The 27,480-nt window shown below is 35.9% G+C and overlaps 2 protein-coding genes across 4 annotated transcripts; both read left to right on the top strand.

The window, feature by feature from the left end:
- Nucleotides 1-86: 86 nt before the first annotated feature.
- On the top strand, nt 87-2,479 carry LOC113066900 (bisphosphoglycerate mutase-like). The gene is made up of 3 exons (XM_026239016.1): nt 87-191; nt 739-1,361; nt 1,997-2,479. Exons 2-3 carry the CDS (start codon nt 761-763, stop codon nt 2,173-2,175), a joined length of 780 nt encoding a protein of 259 aa, XP_026094801.1. The 5' UTR covers nt 87-191; nt 739-760; the 3' UTR covers nt 2,176-2,479.
- Nucleotides 2,480-5,527: 3,048 nt separating this feature from the next.
- On the top strand, nt 5,528-27,464 carry LOC113066903 (non-muscle caldesmon-like). Of its 3 annotated transcripts, none has more exons than XR_003279230.1 (17): nt 5,528-5,616; nt 12,784-12,891; nt 17,255-17,359; nt 17,777-18,224; nt 18,344-18,388; nt 18,489-19,022; nt 19,590-19,631; nt 19,740-19,804; nt 19,905-20,163; nt 20,531-20,662; nt 20,759-20,802; nt 20,885-20,960; nt 21,034-21,174; nt 21,259-21,381; nt 24,108-24,195; nt 24,278-24,346; nt 25,357-25,394. XR_003279230.1 is itself a non-coding variant. In XM_026239021.1 (17 exons), exons 2-17 carry the CDS (start codon nt 12,812-12,814, stop codon nt 26,526-26,528), a joined length of 2,211 nt encoding a protein of 736 aa, XP_026094806.1. In that variant the 5' UTR covers nt 5,528-5,616; nt 12,784-12,811; the 3' UTR covers nt 26,529-27,464. The 3 variants fall into 3 exon arrangements, 2 of the variants coding, with proteins under 2 accessions (XP_026094806.1, XP_026094807.1); XM_026239021.1 differs by lacking the exon at nt 24,108-24,195 and adding an exon at nt 26,515-27,464 and having other exon boundaries at nt 25,357-25,390; XM_026239022.1 differs by lacking the exons at nt 18,489-19,022; nt 24,108-24,195 and adding an exon at nt 26,515-27,464 and having other exon boundaries at nt 25,357-25,390.
- The last annotated feature ends 16 nt before the right edge of the window (nt 27,465-27,480 follow it).

The following is a 27,480-nucleotide window of genomic DNA, read 5'->3' on the forward strand; positions in this document are numbered from 1 at the left end:
CTCAACAACCCTCAAAATAACGACTCATGTACGCTTGAACACGCCTACTTGCTTACTTGTGGAGAATCGGGTAGCTGATTGGCGGAAAGAAGTGTCACTCAAGCAAACGGTTTCGCGTTTTGTTGATGCTGCTGTGATAGTTCCTGTAGCGGCAGCTGCTCTGAGTCTGAGCTGGGCGGTTTTTTTTAAAGGTGAGCGCGTAGCGATTCATAGACATTTTCAATGGGCATATCTTATTTCATCATCACTTACATTTATGGTTATTGGATACAGATAAGGATATTTTGTGGGTACACGGTACGATTTCATTATGACATGCTAACAGGCTAGTTCAGTTGTGTGCCATGTAAATTTGTCATACAATAAACAATAGAGTAGTTTGACACTGCTTCTTTTCATTTCAGTTCCACTTCAATATTAACAACTTATACATTTAGCCTGTGAATACGATTTTTCTTATTTTTTTTTTAGCATTTATAAATTAGAGTTGGTCATAGTTAGTTCATAACCCTTAATGTATGTATGTTTGTGTGTGTGTGTAAAGCAGCTTTACAGAAAATCATGATGTTAATGTTTATATCTTCGTGTCTTATAGTTGCATTTTGCAGATTAAAGGTTATATTATAGGCTAAAATATATAGTTTACATTTCACAACTAAATAACAGCAATTAAAGCTGTTACACAAGCAGTTGAAATATTTGCTCTGTAGTATATATCTGCATATGCAACTCTTCCAGGTCTCCGTACTGCATCATCTGGATGTCCAAACACAAACTCTTCCTTCTCCGACACGGGGAGGGCACCTGGAACAAAGAGAACCGCTTCTGCAGCTGGGTTGATCAGAAACTGAGTGAGAATGGGGTGGTGGAAGCCCAAGAATGCGGCAGGCTCCTGAAAGAGCAGGGCTACCAGTTCGACCAGGTTTTTACCTCCATACTGAGCCGCTCCATCCAGACGGCCTGGTTGTTGCTGGAGGCCATGGGACAAGAGTGGGTCCCAGTCACCAAATCCTGGAGGTTAAACGAGCGCCATTACGGGGCCCTGATCGGCCTCAATCGGGCTGAGATGGCTTTAAACCACGGGGAGGAAAAGGTTAAACTGTGGAGGCGTAGCTATGACATCACGCCACCCCCCATTGATGAGACACATCCCTATTATGGTGAAATTTACAACGACCGCCGATACAGTACGTGCGATGTTCCAAAAGAGGAACTGCCCAAAACAGAAAGTTTAAAGAAAGTGTTGGACAGACTTCTTCCGTTCTGGAATGATGTCATTGTACCAGTGATCAAGAGTGGCCAAACCGTCCTCATTTCTGCACATGGCAACAGCTGCAGGGCTTTGCTGAAATATTTGGAAGGTGAAATATATTTATTGTTCTTAATTGTTCAAAATTCTGTCTTCATTTTTCTCACCTTCATGATGTTTCCTGACTTTTTTCTTCTGTGGAATGCAAAAAGAAAAAATATTTAAAATTATATTATTAATATTTTTATTTATTGGTTTATTTATTTTTGTTGTTGTTGTTGTTTATTTTTGGTCCATACAATTAAAGTCGATGCGGTCCAGTTTTGTTTTGAACCCCACTTAGCTTCGTTTAATGAATAAAAACAGTTAAAATACATTATTTTAAAACTATCTTCTCAAACCCATTAAAAATAAAATATATAAATCTTCTAAAGGCCGCTGAGTTAAAATGCTATCGACTATAACTCTAGACCTTCAAGCACCTGGAATATTTCTCAATATTACTGTGTTTACTATATTTTTTATCAATTAAATTCTGCCTTGGAGAGCATAGTCTGCATTGGTTTTCATTAAAAAATAACACAATAATACCAGATACAAGCTATAAAATACTGAATTACTCTTCAGTCATATTATCAATAATAAAGCATAGAAAGTGGAAAGTTGTTCTAATGAAGTTGGTATTAAAACATAAATCTGAAAAATGTAAATATTCTAATTACACACTTTTGCTGTCTTTCTCCACAGATATATCAGAAGCGGACATTGTGCATGTAACGCTGCCCACAGGGGTACCAGTCTTGCTGGAGCTGGACGGAGATCTTCGACCGGTCAAGCCCCGTCAGCTTCTGGGCGACCAGGCCAAAATTCAGGCGGCCATCAAACAGGTGGAGGATCAAGGGAAGGTTCATGCACAAAATAAATAAGGACATACTGTTATGTGTGTCTGAGGTAGACCAGTTTCTGCTTACAGTGGTACTGTATTTTAGAAATCATGAATAGTTATACAAGTCAATATTTAGAATTCAAGCACTGGTTACTGATCCAAAATGCAGACATGGCACATAAATATTTTGTCATAGCAAGATGTCTGTAGACCAAATAATGAAAAAGATATTGATATAACATTATTTAAAATGATCATTTAATAACGTGTTGTTGTTTTTTGTTAGCATGTTTATTTTCCGATGCATTTTAGGCCACAGAAAACCAGTGGTGCCTTCCTTTGGGTAAAAAATAACATCCATCAGTTGTTTTCTAATAATAATATTTCTTATTAAATATCAACACATGCTTATAAAACATTTCTGTAGTCTTCTTAAAAACTATATACCGTGCACTACCAATCAAGTGTTTGAGGTCAGTAAATCAGTCAGTTAAATGGGGGGTGAAATGCTCGTTTTCACTCAATATCCTGTTAATCTTGAGTACCTATAGAGTAGTACTGCATCCTTCATAACTCCAAAAAGTCTTTAGTTTTATTATATTCATAAGAGAAAGATAGTCTGTACCGATTTTTCCTGGAAAAACACGACCGACTGGAGGCGTGACGTGTGGGCGGAGCTAAAGAATCACGAGCGCCAGTAAGCTTTTGCGTTGAGAGCGTTGTTTCTCTTTTGGTAATCTGTGCAGGGTTGTCTTGCCCTGGCAACCAAAAACACACTTCTTTTGTGACTTTTCGCGACGCTCTCGCTCTGATCAGGCTGTGCTCAGCCTCTCAGTGCTCTGATATACGGGAGCACGCGCTCTTCCGGCAGAAGAGCGCGCACTTAGGACCCATATAAGGAAATTCCGCTCCATCTAACGTCACACAGAGCTATACTCGAAAAAAACTTTCTGAAACTTGTGACAAACCGGAAGGAGTATTTTTGGAACAGAAATACTCCTTCAAATGTACAACTTAATTTTTGAAACTTTGTCCATGTTTATCATGGGAATCCAACTCTTTAACAGTGTAAAAAACTCAGTATGCATGAAATAGCATTTCACCCCCCCCCCCCCCTTTAAGCTCACCAAAGCTGCATCTATTTGAATCAGAATACAGTAAAAACAGTAATATTGTGAAATTTATTGTAACACATTTAAATAAAATATTGTGACACATTGTACAACATTTTTTTGAAAACCATGATAAATTTTTTTCTTCGATGAACTGAAAGTTGAAGTAGAAGTTACATTGTAAAAGTTTTACTGTCACTTTTGATCAATTTAATGCAGGCTTGCTAAAAAAAAAATATTTCAATAAAGTAAAACTAAAAATCTTACTGACCTTAAACTTCTGAACAGTAGTGTATATAGATAAATCCAACTGGAATGGAATCATCCCAAAAATTAATAAACAAATAACAGGAAAAACCAAGCATCCACTGTGGTGTGGACTTCCACATTTTCCATAAATCAGGTTTATAAAGCTTAATATTTGCATTTAAAATTAGAGACTTCATTGGATGTCCGAAGGATAGTTATAAATTATTTAAATTATCTTGTGTTAAATAGCACTGTTAGCATGTTTTAGACAGTATTTTAAAAACAATTATTTGAAAGAAACATTTAGTTTTTATCTAAACGTATTTATTAACTGAGGTATACAGATTAAGGAATAAAGATGTAAAGTGTTTTATATTGAGTTTATCATGCACTCACAAATGCAACCCACACTAGCTCAAACTTAGACAGTTTTGGTTTAGAACGTCTGTGCACTGTAATACCTCTATTTTGTGTTTTAGTGTATTTAATGTTGCCCAACACTGTACTGTACAGTAGCAGTAGAGAAATGTTATATGTGTAGTGTACTACACATATGTGTACTATCTATAGCACATTATAGCTCAACTAATGTTGTTTCACTTACTTTTTCACCACCCAGAAGCACTGGTCTGCTGGGTTTCACACATCCTTGAAAGAATAATGAATAAAAATAAAGACTACATGTATAAAAGTGTTTATGTGTAGTAAATGATGTGTTTGGAAAAAGTACTAAACCCCTATTAGCCAGAAGGAGGTGCTACACTATTCTCTGAGAAGACGTTTCTCCAGTGGGACAGATGTTTAATATGACAGTGGTGGTAAGGATGTTTTTATAGAAAGCATTGATGACATAAAGAGACTGATTTTGGTTATTCAATATGATGTAACACTTGGCCGACTCTGAATATTCACTAGACCTAATAGTTCACGTTTGTCTTGATGAGCTGGAATGTTCTTAAAGAGTCACTAAAACATGTCTTTGTGGTCTTTAATGTCCTCTTAGAAGAATATATGTTTTATAATGCTATATGCTCATGGGAAGATGTGCCACGTCCATCTCCTTAAAAGCTTATTAAAAAAGAATAATATGATTTTCATTGAGTTTATTTGCTAAAGCTATGGAGACGTGACCGGACAGTCTGTTTCTGATTACACGTCATATTAACTCCTCATAGGAAAACATTTGTCATGGACTGTGTTCTTAAATATGGATTTGACAGTCCTAATCTTTAAACATGGGCTCGAAACATCACGGGAATCTGCCTGTAGAAACTCTGCCAAGGATCCAGTTTGAGAACTGTTCGGTTTGGCTGAGACCAGAGACAAAGAAGACCAGAACAAACTTTAGTATGATCTACAAGATCATGCAAGCACATTTAAACCAAGCATAGCGACAAAATATCATACTTCAAGCCAAAATATCAAAGTTACTGTAGTTATTGTTAATGTTAACTTGCAATGTAATCTTCATTGCAATAAAAAAAAAAAATGTTTCTTAGCTTTTCTTATTATACATTTTTTATTATACATTTTCTATTTGATTTTATTGAGGACAATTAGTGCAACTAAAAATAATGAACTAAAAGGCACAGTTTGTTGCAGCTTAGCTTCATGGAGCTGCAAAATAAAGTAAACGCTTATAATAAAATGACACTGTCCTAAAACAAAACAAACAAGCAAAAGAAAACAAATGAACACCCACCCAAAACTACAAAATTACAAATCAGAACAAAGAGATTTTAGAGACCAGCAAACTATCTTATGTATTGTCTTTTTTACCAAGACGTCAGTGTAATTTTATTTTAATATTTATTATTTATTTATTTTTGTGCAGCTCATATGTGAAGCTTTAAAATCATTTTGTTGGTTAAATGTATGATATATATTGCAGTAAATTGTGTTGGGGGTGCACATATTTCAGATTAGAGTGTAATAGTTCATTGATTTATTAGTTATGGATGAAGGAAAGCGCTGCCAATGCTTTGCAGTGATGGAGCTCAGCAGAGGCGGAGTCTGAACGCTGCACATGTTATAAAATGTGGAGGCACAACTTCAGCTGCACGATCACACTTCTAAACTAAATTGGACAGCGTGCTGAAACCTGCTCCAGTTCATTACAGGTAAGGGTTATAGGCATAGTGCTTCATTTTAACATTTGAAAATCTTTCTCAATTGAATGGAAATGTTTTATTTAAAATTATGCTTAAAAATGCTTAAAATTATAAAATTACGCAAATTCAGTGTATAAAAACATGCTGCTGATGGCAACATAATTTACTGTAAATGAAATTTGTTGGCAGTGCAACAGTCTTGTGGTGGACAAATTAATTGCATGTTGAAAATGCTGTTTTCACCTGCAAATTGTTCCTTCATCAAGAACATCTGTAGACTACCTTTGCTTTTACATACAGTCCAAGTTAAATGGAGGGTTTCCCACAAGGACACCTGCACCACTACTTTAAAATAGATTGTGTTTGCCAGAGAGGGAGCTAGATGTCAAATTTTTTCACTATTTAGAGTGAATATTTCCAGGAGCATGTTGCTGTATGGCACAAACATTAAAGTCTTGAAACAAAACTTATGGACATTTCCACTGTAAATTCCTAGGAGAATAGAAACTATTCATATGGCCAGTAGCGAGGCATGTTGTCATGCCGTGTGGGGCAAGTTGTCACAACTGAACCTACTATTGAGCAACCCTTTATATTTTTAAAAAGCTATAAAGAAGTCAACCAAGAAAATCAACCAAAAATGTCAAATGTAACACAAAATAAAATAATAGTAATTATACTTAAACAATTTTTTTTTATAATTGTACTACTACTACTACTACTAATAATAATAATAATAAAATTAATAAAAGCTATTAGTGATTAGGTTGACATACTTTTTTTTAATTAATAATCGTAAAATAAATTTAATCAAACAAATAATTAATTAAAAAGCATTAATAATAATGGCCAAAAGTACATTTATTTAAGAAAACATTAATAATAATAATAATACAATAATACAAGCCCAAATGTATTTATTCCAAAAAATAATAAATACATAAATAATATTTAAAATAATAATAACAATAACAGCCAAAATACATTTCTTCACAATAAATATTTATAAATATTTTCTTTCATGTATTTATACATATGTAAAAAACACATACAAAAACTATATTTATAACAATAACAGTAATAATTTTAGCCCAAAAGTATTTCTCCCTAAAATATTTATTTACTAATTTATTATTATTATAATAAATTATTAACATTATTATACATTTTGATTAAATAAAAAATGGTAAAAGCATTAACCATTACATAACATCATATTCTTTCACCTGCAAATTTATTTATTTATTACTTTTTTTTGGAGAATGTCTCAGTATTTTTCTCAGAGTACAGATCTGGTGACAGATAAAGCAGTGTGTGGAATGCACAGCAGAAGTGTGTGGTGTGTGTGTTTTGTGCAGCTGAACAGAATCTGGAGGCAATTCAGTTGACAGCGATAACAGGGCCTTGGCTCAGGCTGCGGGCAGGATGTTAGGAGTACTGCCCTGTACTTCCGGAATGTGATGGGATCGAGCTTGGGAATGCTGCTGGCCCTTAGTGCCCAGACTCAGGGGGAAATCAGAGAGGGAGGGATGCTGGGTCAGCCGGGGCCCGTCAGGGATCAGGGAGATTCATTTTGCTCAAAGGAATCATGAGAAGACACACTGATATTCAAACTGGTGCTTTGGTTGGCAGAAATTCCAGTTTGAGTATATTCAAAACTAATATAAGGGCATTTAAAAATCCTAATCACCCATTACATTTTCTGTCACAACCTCCTATTGGCTTAATCCTGACTTCTGTTCTGAGTGAATGGGATGTGAACGAGACTATATACTCAAAGTAATCTATAGTTATTTCAGTTGTGCTTGATAGAAGCTGGATTTGGACTTTTAGCACCATTTGTTTAGTTAAATATATAACAAGACACAAGCTCATTTAATACACACTTCATTACTGCCTGATGTTTGAAAAGCAGCTCATTTGAAGACAGAGTTTCCATAGTGCTGCCTTCAATTATGCAGCAAACATTTTTTGTGATGGAATTCTATATATTGGAGTAGCACTTATCCAAAGATGATGGACAATTGGCACATGAAGCAATCCCAAGGCATGAGGTCACAGTAAGACAAAACTGATATTTCTTTGGGTAGGTCCATCAAAGAATTACGGAGAAGTTTGCAGTTGTGAGGTCGAAACACCAAATTCCGTTTTGGGGTTTAGTGCTTGAACGTGTTCCATCGCAGGACACTGTTTATCATACGTTATCCAGGCATCTAGCTGTGGAAAGGCTTCGGCCAAGTCAGGCCTTTGCCTTTCATGGTATAAGAGACTAGGCATGAGACCATCTCCTTCCTGAAACATGTGGATCTGTCTGGCCATGAGCAATGTCTTGTTGCCCAGAAGATTTGGAATGTTTAACTGCAGTTAAGGTTCTTTTTTGAGCATCTCGGTGTCCTGTAGTCTACCTCGTCCGAATGAATTTGTAAACTCTTGAAGGAGATGTTTTTTACTTGGAAAATGTTTGACATAGCTAAAAGTGGGATCATTCAAACCTTTTTGGGTTGTTTTGCTAAATAAAGAGATGGAATGAATATTATTGCCCACCATTCTCGGTCACAGTTGGCCACCTGTCTAGTGAATAAAATGTAACAGTTTTTACTGTTTTCACAGAATCTCTGGTCCAGTAAATGCAGCCTTGATGAGCATAAGTGGACCATAAAATATATAATAATATAATATAAACAATATCATATTAGAAATAATATAACATTTACATTATAGAAAATATTTAATCTATGAAATGTATGTATATTTCTAGTGGTTAAAAGGTTGCAGCCCTTGGCATAGAACTGGACAAAGACATATGATTGGTTTATTCTCACACAGACGGTTTTCTGTTCTGTAAGGGGCACAGGTGCAGCTAGCCGTAATTCTGGAGGAAATGGGCAGGTCCGTCAGAGAAAGAGAGAATGACTTATTTAGATGATTGAGAACCTACAGTTTAGGACTCTGAGGACAGTTTGTGCTCCAGTGCCTGCAGGGCCACACTAAATAAACCCATTTTCCCAAATTCTGAAAGCTTCACAGCTGGCGTACAGAAATGAGAGGCATCACACAGAAGCTGAAGGGTGACAGAGGGCAAAACTACTGCATGCGGCCTATTTAAGACATCAAGAGTAATGACTTATCACAGACACTTTTATAAGTGTTTTTGTTCCTTAATGTTCATTTTAAATCAGGATGGCTTGATGCATCATGTATTTCATAATGGACTCTTTTATGATATTAGCAATCATGCATTGATGCAGCTATTGAATCTATTGAAATCAGAGTGGTATAAGGTACTTATCTATATATCCAAGTCTTTCCCTCTAAACTTAAGCCCATGTTAGTTTCACAGGGTGAGCTTCTTTAACCATGTTTGGTTATGCAAGGCCTCACAAGTGAGCAGCAACTCATGACACAAAAGCCTTCACACATTTATTGGGTCTGAAATTTACGATCCTAGCCACTGATTCAGTGCATCTCTTGTTGGGGATCCCGGTCTGTGCATCTGGAGTGAAGGGACTTGAGAGGGCTTGATTCACTGCCAATGTACAGCTGCTTCTACTGCTAAGGGCACGTTGTTCTGATGTGATTTGAGGTTTTGGTCTAATTGACAGAACTAATGCTAATTACACATTTAAAAAAGTCTAACATCTCGCTGCTTCCCTCTTTGATGGTTTTGATGGATGGAATGACACAGTTGCCATAAGTTAAATCTTTCATCTTGTCCTCAAAAATCTAGAAGTTCAATCTAAGACCAAAAGATCTTTTGTTCTGGTTTATTGTGAGTTTTTTTAGGCTGTGCGATAGGCTGAGTTAGTGGGGGAAGTGAGAAATGACTCCAGATCTGAACACGTCACCCAAAGTAAAATAAAATAAGACAAATTAATGAAATTTCCTTAATAGGAAAATTTCATTAAATATTATATTATTTTATTTTATTTTTCACAGTGTCAATATGTCTTTATACATTTAAATATATATATACATTTATATATTTGTGGGTCTGTGGCATCAGAACAATGTAACAATGCCTGCATTGCCCTACTGTACTGCTACTTAACCCTTATCCACCTAATTTGATGTTCCTGGTCAAAAATGATCCGCTTTTTAAAAACTGCTTGTAAATCTCTCATGATGCTATATTAAAACCAAATCTTGGAATCAATCTTTTAATCAATCTCACTGATCTGAGTTTATACACCTCGGTTTTTTTAACGAAAAAGCATTATTTTTGACATAATTCTGGCAATGCTCTGAGGGGGGTGCCTAAAAATTACAGAAATGTATTTTTATTTTTTACATTTTTCTATTCTGTGTCTGTGTGAGCAAAGTGAGTACGTTTTACAGCATTTTCTTCTCCAGGTCAAAATGAGCAGAACAAGAGCGACCATAAAATGTTACATTTTTTCATTATGTCACCAAAGAAAGAGACTACATATTGATGCAAGAGAGATGTAACTGTAGCACAGTTACCTAATCTAATAACCCTTTTTCATGCACTGAATCTACAGGTTGGAATAAAAGAATAAATGAAATAGAAAGCAGGTTACTCTATCAGTGACTAGAAAATTGTTTCAGTGTTTTACGCAGCTGTCATTGCTTTTGGCTTGGACATAGATCCTGCCCTGATGTGTATTCTGGCTCCACACATTTGTCCTGTCTGCACATAATAAAGCTTTATAGCAAACCCACTAGACAGCTCGTTATGTCATTGTAAACGGCTTCACCCAGGCGTACGGTGGTAGCAAAGGCTCCAAAATACTGACTTCATGATACACAGCGATTCCATTATGGGCTTAAGATACGCTATATAAATCTTTTTAACGGAGCTGGACATTATCTGTCAGTCTGTACTGTAAAAAGTTCTGGTGAGATTCATTTCATTTCAAAGCTTTTTTTTTTTAATTTGCATGTACTTTAATGCAAAAGCATTATGTTAGTCGTAGAGTCTAGTGCATTCGAACTCTCCGCGTAAAAAAATTAAACCATGAAGAGGGCAAATTGCCCAGGACCTGGAATCAGTCACAAATGTATAAATTAGAATATGTTCTCAGTCTCCATCATGTGGAAATGATTTGTGGAATCGACGATAACTTGAGGAAGACTGGACAGCGAAAGGGAGTCTTGGAAACGTATAACATGCCCACTGTACACAAAAGCATTTTGTGATTTGTTTCTGTAATGAACAAGAGAAATGGAAACAGAAAAAGAAAAATGCTTTTGAATTCTTCAGATCACTTAGTCTGGTTTTATTAACCTTTATTTTAACAGCTATTTTGCAATGGAAAAAATCCCAAACTGGTCTCCATTTGTTCCTGAAGTTGTTGATTTTCTTCACCAAGTCATCATGTTTTGTCCAAACATGCAGAAATAAATAAGAGAAAAATATGCTAAAGAGACATACAGACATACTACAGATAATAAAAATCTGCAATTTCTTCATTTAAACTGAAAAAAGAAACAGTTTAAATAAAGAAGTTTGGGGATTTTGAAAAATGTGAAACAAAGTTAATTTCATCTTAAAACATTAATTTAATCTCTAAACCATTAATTTAATTGAAATAAAATGCAACATTTTTGCTAAGAAAACTGAAATGATCAACAGTGAAATTAAAGAAATCTAATATTTAAAAGTTATGTGGACTTAAGAAATATAATATGAATTTATTACTAAAACATTTTATATTATTAATATAATATTATTCAATTTATATATATAATATATTATATTTTATAATATAATCCTTTGGATTATATTTGCTGAATGCGGTGAAAAGTGTTCCTCTGAAATCTGATCAATTCAATAGTTTTCCACTGGGGTCACCAACACTTTCTCACGTCAAACCCAATGCAAATGTAGGAAATTGCACACAGATTGTCTTATACGCAGATGCAATACATTAACCCGGTGGTCAAAGCACATCAGCCTTCTGTAGACAGATTTGACAGGTTGTAGGCATGGGTTAAGAGGGTTCAGGAAAGCCTTGTGCATTTATCACCCAGAAAGCCCTCACATGAAGTCACCATTACAGGACTTTTTCAGTTTATGCACATATGGAGACTCTTTAGACTGGTGCAAGAGTCTTGTGCTTCTGGAGGAGAGCCAAACCAAACATGCCTGAAGCTCCAGCAGGAGCAGCCGTCCAACGAGTCCACTAACCTCTAGCCTTCTGTCGGGTCCAGCGCTCCACACATGTCCTATGGACAGAAGAACACAGAACAGGCTTTGCAACACCACCTTGCCCCCCAAAATGCAAACAGAAATGATTTATTATTTTATTTAACCATGTTTTAAAACATGAACTATAAACAACATAGGCTCATGCGAAATACATGCACCTAAATACATTTCTGCAAAACTGAAAAAAATAAAAAAACGTACCTATACATACAAATTGCTGCAGTTTCCAGTTGAAATAAACTCAGTAATTCAGTAAAATTATTACTTGACCATATACTTTTGTCATTTATTCAAAGCAATTTTAACATGTTGCGAGAAGTCAAAACTGATATGTTTGAACGTTAGCGTCACATATCCAGCTTCATATGTATGGGTTTTCGTGTTCAGTAGGTTTGTTTGGTAGCACCCGCAGGATAGATCTGCACTTGAGTGGTGAAGAGCTCAGGTATGAATCCTGGGAAACTATGCTTCGACAAAACAGTTCAAACCTGCATATGGCACGGTTGCATCAACAAATGCATTTTTATATCAGAGTTGCATTAACACTATTGGGTACTGTAGGTTTAGGGTTGGGTTTGGAGGGGATAATACTGTACCAACATGATAGATCATTAACTTAGTTAATTAACCTGCTCCGACAGAAGACCAGGAACTGCTATACTTCAAGATGGAAATTTGTGTATGAAGTAAATGATACAGTACGTATATTGAGCACCTGCACATTGCTTGTAAATCATATAAATTCTTAGAATTATATATAAATTATACAAATATTGTATGGCAAGAGGTGAGAATTAAGAATGGAGGATATTAAAACTTAAAATAATATTTCTATGAGTAAAGAAGATCCGGTGAAGTTAAACGTGTGACATAGTTTGCCTTTCCTGGTAACGTTAGTTGTTCCAGGGAAATGGATCAAGAAACTGGTTCTTGTCGTCTTGACTTTGATTTAGAGTGATCAGGACAGTTCAAATCTTTATAAATCTGCCTGTCTTTCTCTCTTTCAGCTTGCACTCAAAGAGCTCTGTGTGAACCATGGACGAGGAGTTTGATTTCGAGCGGCGCAAAGAGTTACGGAGACAAAAGCGAGAAGAGATGCAGCGGGAGGCCGAGAAGTAAGTCACAAACACTTTCATTTACACACGATGTTTAACGGTTAAGTTTGTTTTAGTAGAGTATTTCCAGATAATATCTGATTTTAGACAGATGCACATTGGATATATATTTGTATTCATTCAGACAAGGAATGGTTGCAGACGGGATGCGCACTAGTTCCGTTTAGCTCAGTTTAGTTTAGCTTAGCTCATTTATTTAATCACACAAACATTTCTAAATGTCATATGGCATTATTGGTCATTTTTACACAATAAATGTCTGGGTTTGTTTAAACCAGATCAGATTTATTCATGCGTCTGTGTTTTGACGCAAACCTTCTGTGGAAATCCGTTTTTATTTCAAGTACCGTTTGAAGTGTTATCCAGAAGCAACATTCACGTTCTTGTGAACGTGGTCATTTAAGGCTTGCAAAACTTTATTCTCTTCATATTAATTCTTGAAATACATAAAAAGTTTGTAGCATGGGTAATGTGCACTGTGGGTTTGGCAGGCCAGGTTTGTTCATAGTTGAGAAACATTGTTGAGTGTTTATAGTTCAGGATGACTTGAGAGCTGCAGTTTCTCCATCCTTCTAGAGCTCCTACTGTCCAGCGCTCCATTTAAGGACTGCTCCGCAGATGTGTACTATTGGAGATGACAGATGCTTTACTGCTCTTTGTGTGGGATACTACTCATTATAGAGAACAAATGAAAGCATATACTAAGGTTATGACTGTCAGCACATACAATCATATTTTCACGTAGGTTAGAATGGGCATGATTAGTTTTGTATTGTTTGTGTATTTGGTGGTGGTGGTAGTAATGGATGGTGTAGTGTCATTGGAAGAATTACGGATGTTAGATTGGCATCCTTCCAGTTACTTTGGTTGTTAGCTACTCTAACAATAACATACCCTATCAGTCTCAAACTTTCCATGGATTTCTGTCTTTGCAGTTGCAATATTTAGAGTCTAGAAGATGACAGTGTTTATCCTCAGGGATATTTTTAGTTCTAAACAATAGTCTTATAAACGATATACAATAAATATATATATATAACTATATATGATTATAACTATATAAAGTAAAAGATTACAAAAACAATCAACATAACTTACAAATTTTTTTACTAAAATTAAAAGAATGGAAAATATAATGATAAAAAATGAATTAAAATATTAGTAAAAGAAAATAATACTATAACACTGAATTGACATTTTTAAATATCAGTAAATTGGACATTTTTATCAGAAGACCAGGTAAGATTGGGGTTAAATGTCTTGTGGTTTGACTACCCAAAATACAATGATATTTATGAATTAATATCTCATTATGTTTCTAATATATATATATATATATATATATATATATATATATATATATATATATATATATATATTAACATTTCTAAAAATTCTATAAAAGAAAAGACTATAAAGATACAATTTCTTAGAACTTGGTACATATTTTAAACTACATGGATTTTTCTTTTTCATTTTTATATACTTTTATCTGTCTTTGACTCTGTTGTCTCAGCACATTAGACTAAGAGAAAGTAGACTGACACACACAGCACACACACACACAAATTACTTTAAATACACTTTTAAGCTTCATTGTGGCAACAATCAGAGCTGAATAGGAAATCAAACCTTTGATAGAAATCACTTTCAAGTCCAGCAAATACTCAAGCCAAATCCACCACGCCTTACTTAATAACTTTTATCTGGAGAAATGATGAATTCTGACACTTTCTCCCTTTGCGTGCATGTTAAACTCTTGAGTGTGTGGGATATATTTCTCTTCTTCACAATCTTTCACATCTGCTGCACAATGTCATATTTCAGTCCGGTCTCAGAAACTGTTCGGTGGATAGACTGTGTGCTAGAATGACAGAGAGAGAAACTTTATTCAGATGGATGAGTCTCAAGAAAGAAACCTCAAGGCATTTCTACCACATCCACTGGCTTTGTAGTGGAGAAAAAAAGAAGAAGAAAAAAACATTATTGGAATCATATCTGGAATATAAATATTCTGTATGAAAATGATTGATACTAAAGAATCTGAACTCTCTCAAACTCAGCTGCCTGTCATGGTTGCCAGTTCAAAACAGCAAAGGAGAGAACCCGCATATTGATGTCAAAGGAAGTGAACATGGCATGGCCCATAAATCCCTTGTGCTTGATTAAACAGCTCACCAGATGCACCAGCATATTTTCTAAGTGCGGTTGCTCTTTCAATAGTTTCAGCATATTACCTCTTTAGAGCGACGCCATCATAATTCTGAATCAACTATACTGAACTATATATTCAGTCTTCATTCCTCTTTTTAGAATCCCAAAAATGATTTCACAATATTACATTAGTTCTTTGATTGACATAACACCTCACTAATAATTTAGGCTTTCACTGATGCATGTTTAGAGGATACAAGAGGGTGTATTTCTATAGTAATGCAAGGACTTCTGGGAACATTCTTGTACTGTTTTTTTTTTTTTTTTCATTCTACATTATGTAATGATGTAATGTACCTTTAAAGAAATGTAAAAATGAATTTAAATGTAAAAAATAAATTTTTATCGTACAGGTACATGCATTGCCTTGTTGTATTTAATATGTTAATTTAATATAATACAATATAATTACAACAAATGAGAAGCTAACTTGAGGTTAATTAAATTTAATTAAATTAAATTTTTATTTGTTTATTTTTTAACTTACAGAACATTATGCATAATAATCTAAGAAAGAAATATGTAGTGGATGATGTCCTGTTATTATAGCAAAATAGCCAAGAAGCAGGGCTTTTTTTTTTATCTCCATGGGGTTCATTTTGTTATCATGACTGACTGTATGTAATGCTAAGTGGACATGAAATATTAATTTAAGATGAAATTAGTTTTATTACGTGAAAAGACCGCAGTGTGAAATGAAACACATGAAACTAGCACAGCTATGTATTTTTGACTTGCTAATGCTTCCCGAAAGCATTGTAAACCTAGATTTAGGAACCCATTGGCACCAACAGTCCAATGCAGCCCTGGTCTTCAGTACAATGGGAATCTGGCCTGTCATGTGCTGAATCTCTCTAAAGCAGTTTAAAGAAACTCCACAGACTTTGGAATGTTTTGACTGCTGCTTTTATTCCAAGATTCAGACATAATGTTCCAGTGTCTACCAAGAGTGTGAGCTTTCTCCCTCCATCTCTCCTTGCATTTCATCTGCCGCACTGGAGGCCTGAAACTATCGGATTCATCCAGCAACACTTCTTACAGAAGACAGACTGTATTCTTCCAGGAAAATCACAGATACTCCATCTGACTGTCTTTTGAATGACCTTTTCCATATGGAACTCCCTGAGAGGACCGGATTGTTTCGGATTTCCGCCGTTGGTCTCGGGATGGAGACATAGAATTGCGGTCACTGTCATGGGTTTTTCTCTACCATCTACAACATCTGAAAATGATTGGGGATGGAAGTGAAGAGGAGAAACGGATAAAAATAAAACCCATCCTCAATCAATTGGCTATTTTAAGAGCTCTCACTGCCTTATAAACACCGACATGCCATGGCAAACGCAAGCCAGGCCGGACTCACTCAACTACAATGGCAAGAATTTGAGAACATCTGAGCCAACAATGAGGCAACTCCAAGAGGAAAAAAGTACATATGGCATCTAAGTTGCTAATTTAGCATGACGCTAGGATGCTAACAAAACTTTTCCATCAGATTGCAGTCCAGACCCCTGTCTTTGCCACAAAGATTTCATTACCGTCAAGGTTTTAGGGTTTTGACCAGTATCTTAACCAAGCATAAATAAACACAATTGTTTATATGAATCTCAAGGTCTAAATAAGTCAGCAGAAAAGTACTGGCATTAGAATTGCATTGCCATGTTTTTGACATGTACCAAGGTTATACCATTTAAATGGTAAAACATTTAGAAGCATGATATTACCATTTGATACCATTATGGTACCACTGAAATTATTTCCTTTGTATTTTGCAATAAACATCCACTCTCAGCATGACCAATGTTCAGTTTTTTAACAAATAAATCCATACGTTGAATAAATTGTTATATTTGTAATTTTAGATATAATTGTAAAAATGAATATTAAATAAATGTTAACTAGATGTGTACATATATGAGGAATTTCTACATATTTGTATTAGACTGTATGGATTCATTTTCAAGCTCACATTTGGTCGTATAATCATTATTGACTCGGGGGTGATGTAAAGTTTATGAAGTGTGTTTCCCACATGCTCTTTCAGCACTGCGCCAAGAAGCATTCATAAATCTGTCAGCATTGTCTGTCTGCATTCACACTGAAGAATGAGAGTCTTTACTTCCATGTCTGTGTCCCACCGCCTCTTCAGGATGAACTCTTACGATGACGAAGAGGAGGTGGCCCGGGAGCGCCGGAGACGAGCCCGTCAGGAACGCCTGCGCAATATGGAGAACACTTCAACAGAAACAAACATGTAAGTGTGTGTGGGGGGGCTTATTTTTCCGGAAATGCAGAAATAAGCCATACATTTGTTATATCTCTAACTCTTTGGTGTGCGTATGTGGTTGCACTTTATTTTACAGTACGTGTACTTATAGTGTACTTACAGTGTATTTATCTAAGAAAGTTCTGGTAATACAAGGTAAATACATGGGGTAGGGTTAGGTTTAGGGGTAGGAACAGGGTTAGGACCTAGTTATTACATAGTTATTGTAATTACTGTAATAAGTACATAGTATGTACATCAGGAACAGGACTTTAAAATAAAGTGCTACTGCGTATGTGTATATACAGTATACACAAAAACTTAAATTGACTTCCTGATGTAAAATCCAAACTCTTTCCATTACACAAATATTTGACTATACTGATAATTTTTTTTTTTTTTCAGTGCAGAGACGTCCTCCTTGATCACTAGTTCTGCACCGGCTGAGGATGATGAGCAGGCTCTCTTAGAGAGGATTGCTAGGAGAGAAGAGCAGAGACAGAAAAGGATGAAGGAAGCTTTGGAGAGACAGAAGGAAGTAGATCCCACAATCATGGTTGAAACTGTCTCCACCAGCAGCACTACCACAGAGGACGAGCCAAGTCCTAGAAATGATGAACAAGAGTCCTCCCAAAATTATGTTTCTTCAACAGAAACCAATTCTTGGAAGGAAAGAGAAGAGACAAAAGAGGAGGAATTGATAGAGGAAAACAGTGTTGAGATTGAGGTAACTGTAACAAAAAAGGAGGACCAAGTGCCAGTCACAGCATCCGAGGAATCCGAAGAATCTCCTGAGAAGACTGACAAACCAGAAGAGGAAGAGACACCGCAGAGCTCCTACCTCAGAGAACAGGTCATTTCCTCAAAATTTGTTTGCTGTCATTCCATCATATGATGAATTTTAGTATGTAAACAATGGATTTCATGTGTTTTCTACAATATTAGTTTATCCTGACTCTCCATTTGTTGCAGGAATCCATGGAGGAGAACCCCAAAGAACCAGCTGTACCAAATGAGGTATGAGATTCTAGGATTTGCCTGGGTTCTAAATGCAAAAATTGCCTTTCAATGGATTTTTATGGTAGAAAATATTTGTAATTATTTGTTATATTTTTAGGAAGAATCAGATATAGAGATTAAAGAACAAACAAATGCAGATTTAGTAAGTGCAGATTTAGAAAAGAACGAGGTTGAAGATGAAAGTCAAATATTAAGGAAAGAACCAACAAAAGAGGACCAAATAGATGATGAAGTCATAGTGGAGCTAACTACACCACAGATTGATGAGGTAAAGCTGGTGGAAAAGGAAGAACAGGTAAAGAATCCTGAAGAAAAACTTGTTGAGGTGAAGGCTCAAATTCAATATGAAGCCCCAGTGAAACAGGAGGAGGAGAAACCCCATGTACCAGTTGAAGAAACGCCAAAAAAATCAATTAGGGAAGTTGAGGTGAAAGCCAAAGCCCCAAAGAAAGAGGAGGAGAAGCCACAACTGATGAGGGAGGTTGAGGAAAAACCATCAACACCAAAGAAGAAGGCTGAGGAGAAACCGGTGACTCCAAAGAAAGAGGTTGAGGAAAAGCCTAAATGGAAGAAAGAGGCTGAAGAAGCGAAGGCCAAAGTTGAAGAAAGAGTCAAATCAAAGAAGGAAGAGGTATTCACCTCTTAGCCTGAGTGATGCATAGAAATCACAGACATGCTTCGTGCACAGTCCACGCTTTTAGTGCACTTTTTGGTTTGACTTGGATGAACAGAGTTTTTGCGTGAATCTCATGAAAACTGTGATGTGTTGTATTTCATGTATGCAAGTTTCTCATTAACTCTTTTTTTTACTGTAATACACTGTAATATACAATATTTAATGACATTACAGTAATAAGAATATAATGAGTCACCAGTGTCGCCATGCACAAATAAAAAAAAAAAAAATTATAAAAACTTTAATTTATTAATTTTTCTATTTGATTATGGAGTGAAATGTCACCAGGACAAGTTTTCATGAGATTAACCCATTTATGATCACATATCACTTTGGTTTATACATGCTGTTCTGAAAACTCAATGTTTGTGTCAAGACTGCCTGGTGTTGCTTTATTTTTGCTGTGTAATTTGCATGCAGTGTGGTCAATTCTCCATGCTATATCCACAGATTGCTACATTAGAAAAATCACTTGCTAACTCTAATGACTGAAATTAAAGTTGCCTGTTTTTGCCTCTTTAGGTTGTAGAGGAAAAGCCAAAACCTTCCTTTTTGCGTGACAAAGTAAGTCAATGTCCAAATAGCATCCCAGCTCTAGCAAGACATTTCTAATTGATGAAATGACAGCACAACCTGAGAATAAAATAATATTCATTGTTTCTCCATGCAAAGCTGAAAGTGTCAACAAAGCCGCAAGATGTAGCTGACAAACCCAAGAAACCAGAGAAGACACTAAGGCAAAGACTCATATGTCATTTCATAATTTACTATTTGCATTCCCAGATTTTTTTAGGCGAGCCAAAATGAATATAAAGACATTGTTTCTTCACGTTTTAGTCCGACCAGCTTGCGTTCTCCTGACACAGAGAAGCAAGATCCCCTCGCCAAGCTGGAGGCCGAACGCAAGCTGCAGGAGCTGAAACGCAGACGGAATGAGACAGACAGCGAGGCGCTGGAGAAGATGAAGCAGAAGCACCAAACGGCAGAGGCCGAGCTGGAGGAGCTGAAGAAGAAGAGGGAGGAAAGGAGGAAGATTCTTGAGCAGGAGGAGAAGCAGAAGAAACAGCAGTTGGCAGAAAAGAAAGCCAAAGAGGAGGTAGAAAAAGAATTCTAACTCTGAAAGTATCTACTGTGTTGGTGATGGTAGAATATGTACTTTTAACTATATACAGTAGTCAAACAGTATGCCAGTATTTAGTCAACTATATATGACTACAGTAAATATGACTTTTTTGATACATCTGCATAACCTGCCATAGTGCAAAGGTTTATAGGTAATATTAGCTTAAAACATATACACAAATTCTTGATTTGAAAACTCAACAATGATTTGGAATTCTAGTCTTGTTCTGGCATACTATCTAGTACAAATAATATGCAAATTAGAATGCATCAAACGTTCATACATTTTATTTATGAGGAGTATACTGCCAGTGCCTCCTTCTTGTATCTAAAATGAACAGGAAGAGAGGAAGAAGATGAAGGAAGAGATTGAGCGAAGGAGAGCAGAGGCAGCCGAGAAAAAAAAACAAAAGGAGGAGTTGAAAGAAGGGAGCAAAGCACCATTTATCGCGCCGAAGGGAGCCTCCACAAAGGTCAGTGACTCTCTGACTTATTCTAAGTGCCACTTTTTTGAACATGGTACCATAATGTGCTTTATCTAATATGATATGTATTTCTTTTTCTAAAAGATTGGAGAAAAAGCTGAATTTCTGAACAAATCTGCTCTAAAAAGGTAAGAAGTCTATCAAACGACAGTCAGAGAAGTACTAGGGTCTAGGATATACCGAGTTGATGCAATTTCTTTTTTACACCAGTCCGGTGAAGACATCACACACTCCATTAGTTTGCAAGATTGGAAACCGACTCGAGCAATACACTTCTGCTGTTCAGGTGAGGAACTGTAAACGCTAGAACAGCAGACTGTCATTTACAAATCAGTTTGAGATTATCTGTTGTTGTCCAGACCAAAGAAGTGACCAAATCCCCCAAATCTCCTGTGGATGTACCTGTGGCTGAAGGGCTACGGAGCATCAAGAGTATGTGGGAGAAGGGGAATGTGGTCAATCCCACCCCAAGTCCTGCAAGCCCCCCAGCTGTCACCAAGGTACAAGAGGAGAGAAAGAGACAACGAGATTACGGAAATAAGCAGGTGAAGCAGTATTAATTTGACTGAATACTGTCCTCTCAGGAAACAGCTGGCCTGAACATCGGTGTGGCCGGTCGCATTAACAGCTGGAAAGCCAAGACGCCAGAGCCCAAACCTCCTGAACCAAAACCAGCCCCTGCACCAGAAAAACCACCTGCCAAAATAGTGAGTCTGTCACTTCAACTACTGTCTATATGTTTGACTACTGTTAATGTATATATATACAATCTTTAAGTTTGTCTTTCTGTCCTTATGCCAGCGTTACTTTAGTATTAATTATATAATACTATAGTATTTATTCATATTTTGAATTAGATTTTATTTTGAATTTTCTTTTAAAATTTAGTTTGTTTTAGAAATGTTATCATGTACTTTATTTTATTTTTAAATATCTCTACATAATTTTATTTAATTTTTTTTACCAATTTTAGCTGTTAGTAATACTTAAGTTTACACTTATTTCAGTTATTTGTTCAGGCTTAATTTTCCTTCATTTTTTATTTTTTATTTTTAAGTTCAATTCTGCTTTTTTTTCATAATTAATGAAATGCATTAAATAGGAAATGCTTTTCACTTGGAGAAAAGTTAAATGATTGTTAAACACCACCTGCTAACAAATTGGAAACAAAAGCTGGTGAGATACCAGAGATTTGTGAACTGAAAATGAATTCCCAAGATATAGAGAAGGTTTTTAAATGGAGTTGTATTCTTGTCAGCAGTAGAAATATTTCAGCTTTGGCATAAAACAAAAAACGATTGTCTTTGTAGAAATCAGTGAAAGGTCAAGTGCTGAAACTCGTTCTGCATTGATGTGGCACAGCTCCAACCTTCTCTCCTGAGCTATATTTCACTCATGGCTCTATGTTTATTTTAAACTTCTTTTACCAGCCTTCAAGAATCAGAGTCACTCATGCTGTAACATGACTATAGTAACTCTAAGAAGCAGACATTGTTCACAGTGACCTGTTCACACACAATCCACGACCATCAGACGACCCTCTCTCTGGAGACTTTGACAGATGGGGTTTATAGTCTACAATGCGCAATGAATACTGTAATACAAACCTGACTGTGTCTGAGAGGGGATTTCTTTAAAAGTTATTTATGAGAGTTGAGATAAATTAGGTTTAGTTTTCATTTGAACTTTAATGTGTTTTTATGCTCACAGACCACAGAACATTAGGGAGAATAGTCTTTATTTATGTATCTACATTTTCAGTTATACAGGTGCATCTCAATAAATTTGAATGTTATGGAAAAGTTCATTTATTTCAGTAATTCAGCTCAAATTGTGAAACTCGGGTATTAAATAAATTCATGCACACAGACTTAAGTAGTTTTAGTCTTTGGTTCTTTTAATTGTGATGATTTTGGCTCACATTTAACAAAACCCCACCAATTCACAATCTCACAAATTAGAAAATGGTGACATGCCAATCAGCTAATCAAAAAAAAAAAAAAAAAAAAACAGCAAAGGTTTCCTGAGCCTTCAAAATGGTCTCTCAGTTTAATTCACTCTTAATACACCATCATGCAGAAGACTGCTGATCTGACAGTTGTCCAGAAGACAATCATTGACATTCTTCACAAGGAGGGTAAGACACAAACATTCATTGCCAAAGAAGCTGGCTGTTCACAGAGTGCTGTATCCAAGCATGTTAACAGAAAGTTGAGTGGAAGTAAAAAGTGTGGAAGAAAAAGATGCACAACCAACCAAGAGAACCGAACCCTTATGAGGATTGTCAAGCAAAATCGATTGAAGAATTTGAGTGAACTTCACAAGGAATGGACTGAGGCTGGGGTCAAGGCACACAGACGTGTCAAGGAATTTGATGAACCACAGACAACATCAGAGGCGTCTTACCTGGGCTAAGGAAAAGAACTGGACTGTTACAAAGTCCTCTTTTCAGATGAGAGCAAGTTGTATTTCATATGGAAAGAGGAAGGGTTGAGAAGCTCATGACCCAAGTTGCTTGAAGTCCAGTGTTAAGTTTCCACAGTCTGTGATGTTTTGGGGTGCAATGTCATCTGTTGGTGTTGGTCCATTGTGTTTTTTGAAAACCAAAGTCAATGCACCCGTTTACAATGACATTTTGGAGCACTTCATGCTTCCTTCTGCTTTCCAGCTTTTTGAAAATGCTGATTTCATTTTTTCCAGCAGGATTTGGCTCCTGCCCACACTGCCAAAAGCACCAAAGGTGGGTTAAATTACCATGGTGTTAGTGTGCTTGACTGGCCAGCAAACTCACCAGACCTGAACCCCATAGAGAAACTATGGGGTATTGTCAAGAGAAAAATGAGAAACAAGAGACCTTAAAATGCAGATGAGATGAACTGAAATAAATGAACTTTTCCACAACATTCTAATTTATTGAGATGCTCCTGTAGAATTCAAAATGTTCAGATGAGCAGTAAAGTGTGGGAACAGTTGAAGTAAATTTAGCTAAACACTTTTTATTCTGCATGGTACAAGGTGGCCCTCTAGTGATTCTTCAGTGTACTGCATTTGTGGTTTAGATTAAAAAACGTTCATAAATAAATAAAAACACCTTGCAAAATTAGTTGTACCTAAAATTAAAAAAACACCTTACTGTTATTAAGAGGCAAATTAGGAGTTTAAGGCAAAAGTTAATAGTTAGTTAATATTGAAAATTGGTCCCCAAAGCAAAGCATAACCAATAAATTATAATTAATATTTGTTGTGGGTACCATTAGTTTTCGGGCATGTGCCGTGGTAACACTATGGTATTCTTTGTGTTCTACCTTGGAATACCATGTAAAAACCATGGTACATGTTTACAATGGTATTGTCATCTGAGACAGTCCCAGTGCTTTGCTGAAAGGATGCTTTTATTTTCTATTGCTGATCTGATCTCCTCCCACTCCTCTAGCTGTGGACTTTCCTTTTCCTTTTCCCTTTCCTATCACATTGCTGTCCGCTGTTTTTTCTCTGCTTCGATTCAATCCAGTTCAAGAAAGGTAAACTTTAATACAGGAAAATTATAAAAATCCATTAATAACCTGAATGCAAATCTAATGGAGGGTGGTGTGATTTTGATAGGAGCAAAAGCCAGCTGAGGTCACTAAACCGCGTGGCCCATGGGAAGCAAAGGGCTCCACACCTGCCAAGGTAAGTTAATGGATGGAAACATGGTATTCAATCCATAAACGTTAGTTATTTCCTAGTTTTTTTCCTTTGCCCGTTCCAGAAAAGACTGACAGGTCAGGAAAGTGGGTTGTGATGCCTGTTGATTTTATGGTGTGTTATTCACATTAGAATTACACCCAAAGTGCGCACATCCAACAGGCCAAAAGCTTAATGCGGGTGTTCAGCCACAAAAAGATGCATAAAGGAAGATCAAAGTTGGCACATGGTGAGAACATAAATATTTTTCTACTCTTAGAACTGTGTTGTCCCAGCTTTGATCTTCCTTTTTTATTCACGTTACACATATTATTGTCTCACCTACCCACTTTACAATTAGCTAGCTGCCTAGCATAGCTGAATATATATAGCTGAATCTTTAGCTAGCTGAATATATTTGCAAGATTGCTTCCAGGCCTCATGAATTCAAGCGATGGCCCTGTTTCCTTTCATCTTGAAGGGTCTGTTTCATTTCAGTGGTTAATTTTATACTGTATTTGACTTGATGGCGATGTTTTGATGTTCAGTGTCCCATCAGCACACCTGTATCCCATCATTCCCTTTATAGATATTGTGACTAAAATGGTCTGTCAGATTAAGACCAAATGATGTGTTCTCATTTTTGTTTCTATTTTTTTCTTTTTTTCTACACAATATTATTATTGTACCTTATTATTGTACCTTTAAAAACACCAAAAATACCAATGCAATATCTTGGCAATATTTAACATTTTGGCAATTGGTGGCTAATTCAAATGATCTCATTCATGCATTTTCGTATGATTTGCTTACGCCCCAGTAACGGTTATGTTTTGGGGTGGAACTTCATGTTTACTTTTTATAAAGATTTTATATTTTCATATCATTCACATTGTATGAATTCATATAAAATTGCCAATTTGCTAAATAGTCACGTTTTCTTGTGAGATTGTGTTGAAGATACCTAATGAAAGACTTTTTCAAATCACACTCTCATGGGGTTGTTTTTGTTCCAGGTGTTCGCAGCCAAGAGTAAATTTGTCACAAATGGTAAGTGACCTTTCTGTTTTTTTCTCAAAATTCAGTACCAAATGTCAAAAAAAAAATTATATATATTTATTAAAAGGATAGTTCAGCCAATAGTGAAAACCATTTCATCATTTACTCACCTTCGTGTTCTTCCAAATCTGTATAATTTTTTTTCCTCTGTGGAAAAGATATTTGAAAATCTTTTTGATTGGCTTTTGTCCATAAAATGAAAATCAAATGGGGTCCAAAAAATAGCATTCATCCTCATTGACATTCATTGGACAAAAAAAATTGAAATTTTTCAAAATATCTTCACATCACTGAGTAGATTTGCTCCCTAAAAAGGGTGGATCAGTGGGAGGTGTTTTAATTGACAGCACGGCGACTGCAAATGTCCGAAGTCATGACCCTAACTGGCCAGCAAGATTTTAAATCTCGTTCACATATCACACCACACTATATTTAAAGACCGGATCTTGTTCTCCTGCATTGGACCACCGGCGTGTCAGACATAATTCCAAAGGGTTCATTTCACCCAGCAACTCCCATGTAGCATTGTGTCGTGATGCATCGCATTCTCTGCCACAGCTGTTCTGTTGTGCCACTGCATGGGCATGAATCATTGGATTAGCATGATGTCACACAGCAAAGTAGTTTATTATTCAGAGTTACAGAAAGGATAACAGTACCACATTATGTCACATTAACCGCCTTAACACCCAAGTTTAGCACATATTCTGACAGGGATCCTGTTTTTATGGTTGATTACTATTAATTCAAAGGTACAAGTGAAAAAGCTAGCATAGAAGCTAGTGTTGGCAACTATCCTTGGTCTTTCAGCTGAATTTGTCCTTGAGAGTGACATAGATGACAATGTACCAGGTATTTGCTGCACTTGTAGCACAACTTGAGACTTCTGACCATGTCGCTTATGTGTACTCGTCTGGGTCACGGCACCAATGTGTTAACTCTGTAACGGGGAACAGGTGCGCATGGATGATGTATTTGCTTTTGTGTATTTGAGGAAGTGATGAAAAGCCTGCTGAGTTATACACATGATGTATATAGAGCAAATGTAACTCGCTCATACTGTCTCTTTGATAACTCATTAGCAAATTCACAACGTATTCCCTTATGTTTTGCAGGGACAAGAAAATAAAGACATCCAACAGATCCCAAATCAGCCAAAATGGAAGATGCATCCATTAAAAATGCATAATTTTGTACCGTCAGAGCCTTAACAGTACAAAACAAATATTTTGTAAGTTAAAGAAATCTTACAATAGTGAACAAAAATTCCATTTAACATTTAAATTGATTATAATTACCATGAATCGCACAAGCCCAATAATACATATTAAAGTATTAGTATCAAACATTATTAATAAGTGACAGGTGGATTTACACCAAAAATAAAAAATAAAAATGATTGGACGCAAATGTTTAAGTGGAAAGTGTTTTCACTTATCTTTTAAACATTGATAAGCTTATTCATTTTGCTCTCATAGCTATGCATGATTCTATGGTTAGTTGCATTTTATTATTTGCATTTAGCATTATTTTTTCCCTACTGTCTACCCTATTAGATGAAAAAACAACAACAACAAACTAAAACTTCTTATTCATTTTCTTACTGAATTCTATAAACATTTCACATTTTTTACATCTGAAAATAAAGTGATAATTATAAAACAATTAATTTACAGCTGCCAGTTACCATTAAAACAGATGCAGTCGTATTAAAGTTTTTGGCTATATTAAAAAATTGTCTTTAGCCATGTACTGTATAAATCATGGTTCATGCAGAAAGAAGTCAAGTAGCTTTTTGCTGGTCAACATGGCAAATGTGTGCAATCAATGTGAACCTGTTGTGAAATCTGTGTGTCAATCTTTCGCTCTGAAGTGACCTTCCAGATTATTTAAAAATGTAAAAAAAAATAAACAATTTAATTCCAACTTCCATCCTCCCTCTGGAGTTTCACGTTCATGGAGATTCAGATGACCTGTTGATTTTACATTCTTTATGTAATACTATATAACATGTTTTGGTTAAGCTGTTTGATTATACTTTGCTAATAAATGCATTTGTGTCATGACTTTTATTCATATGC

This window comes from Carassius auratus, chromosome 50 (genome assembly GCF_003368295.1).
Source record: "Carassius auratus strain Wakin chromosome 50, ASM336829v1, whole genome shotgun sequence".
Taxonomy (NCBI): domain Eukaryota; kingdom Metazoa; phylum Chordata; class Actinopteri; order Cypriniformes; family Cyprinidae; genus Carassius; species Carassius auratus.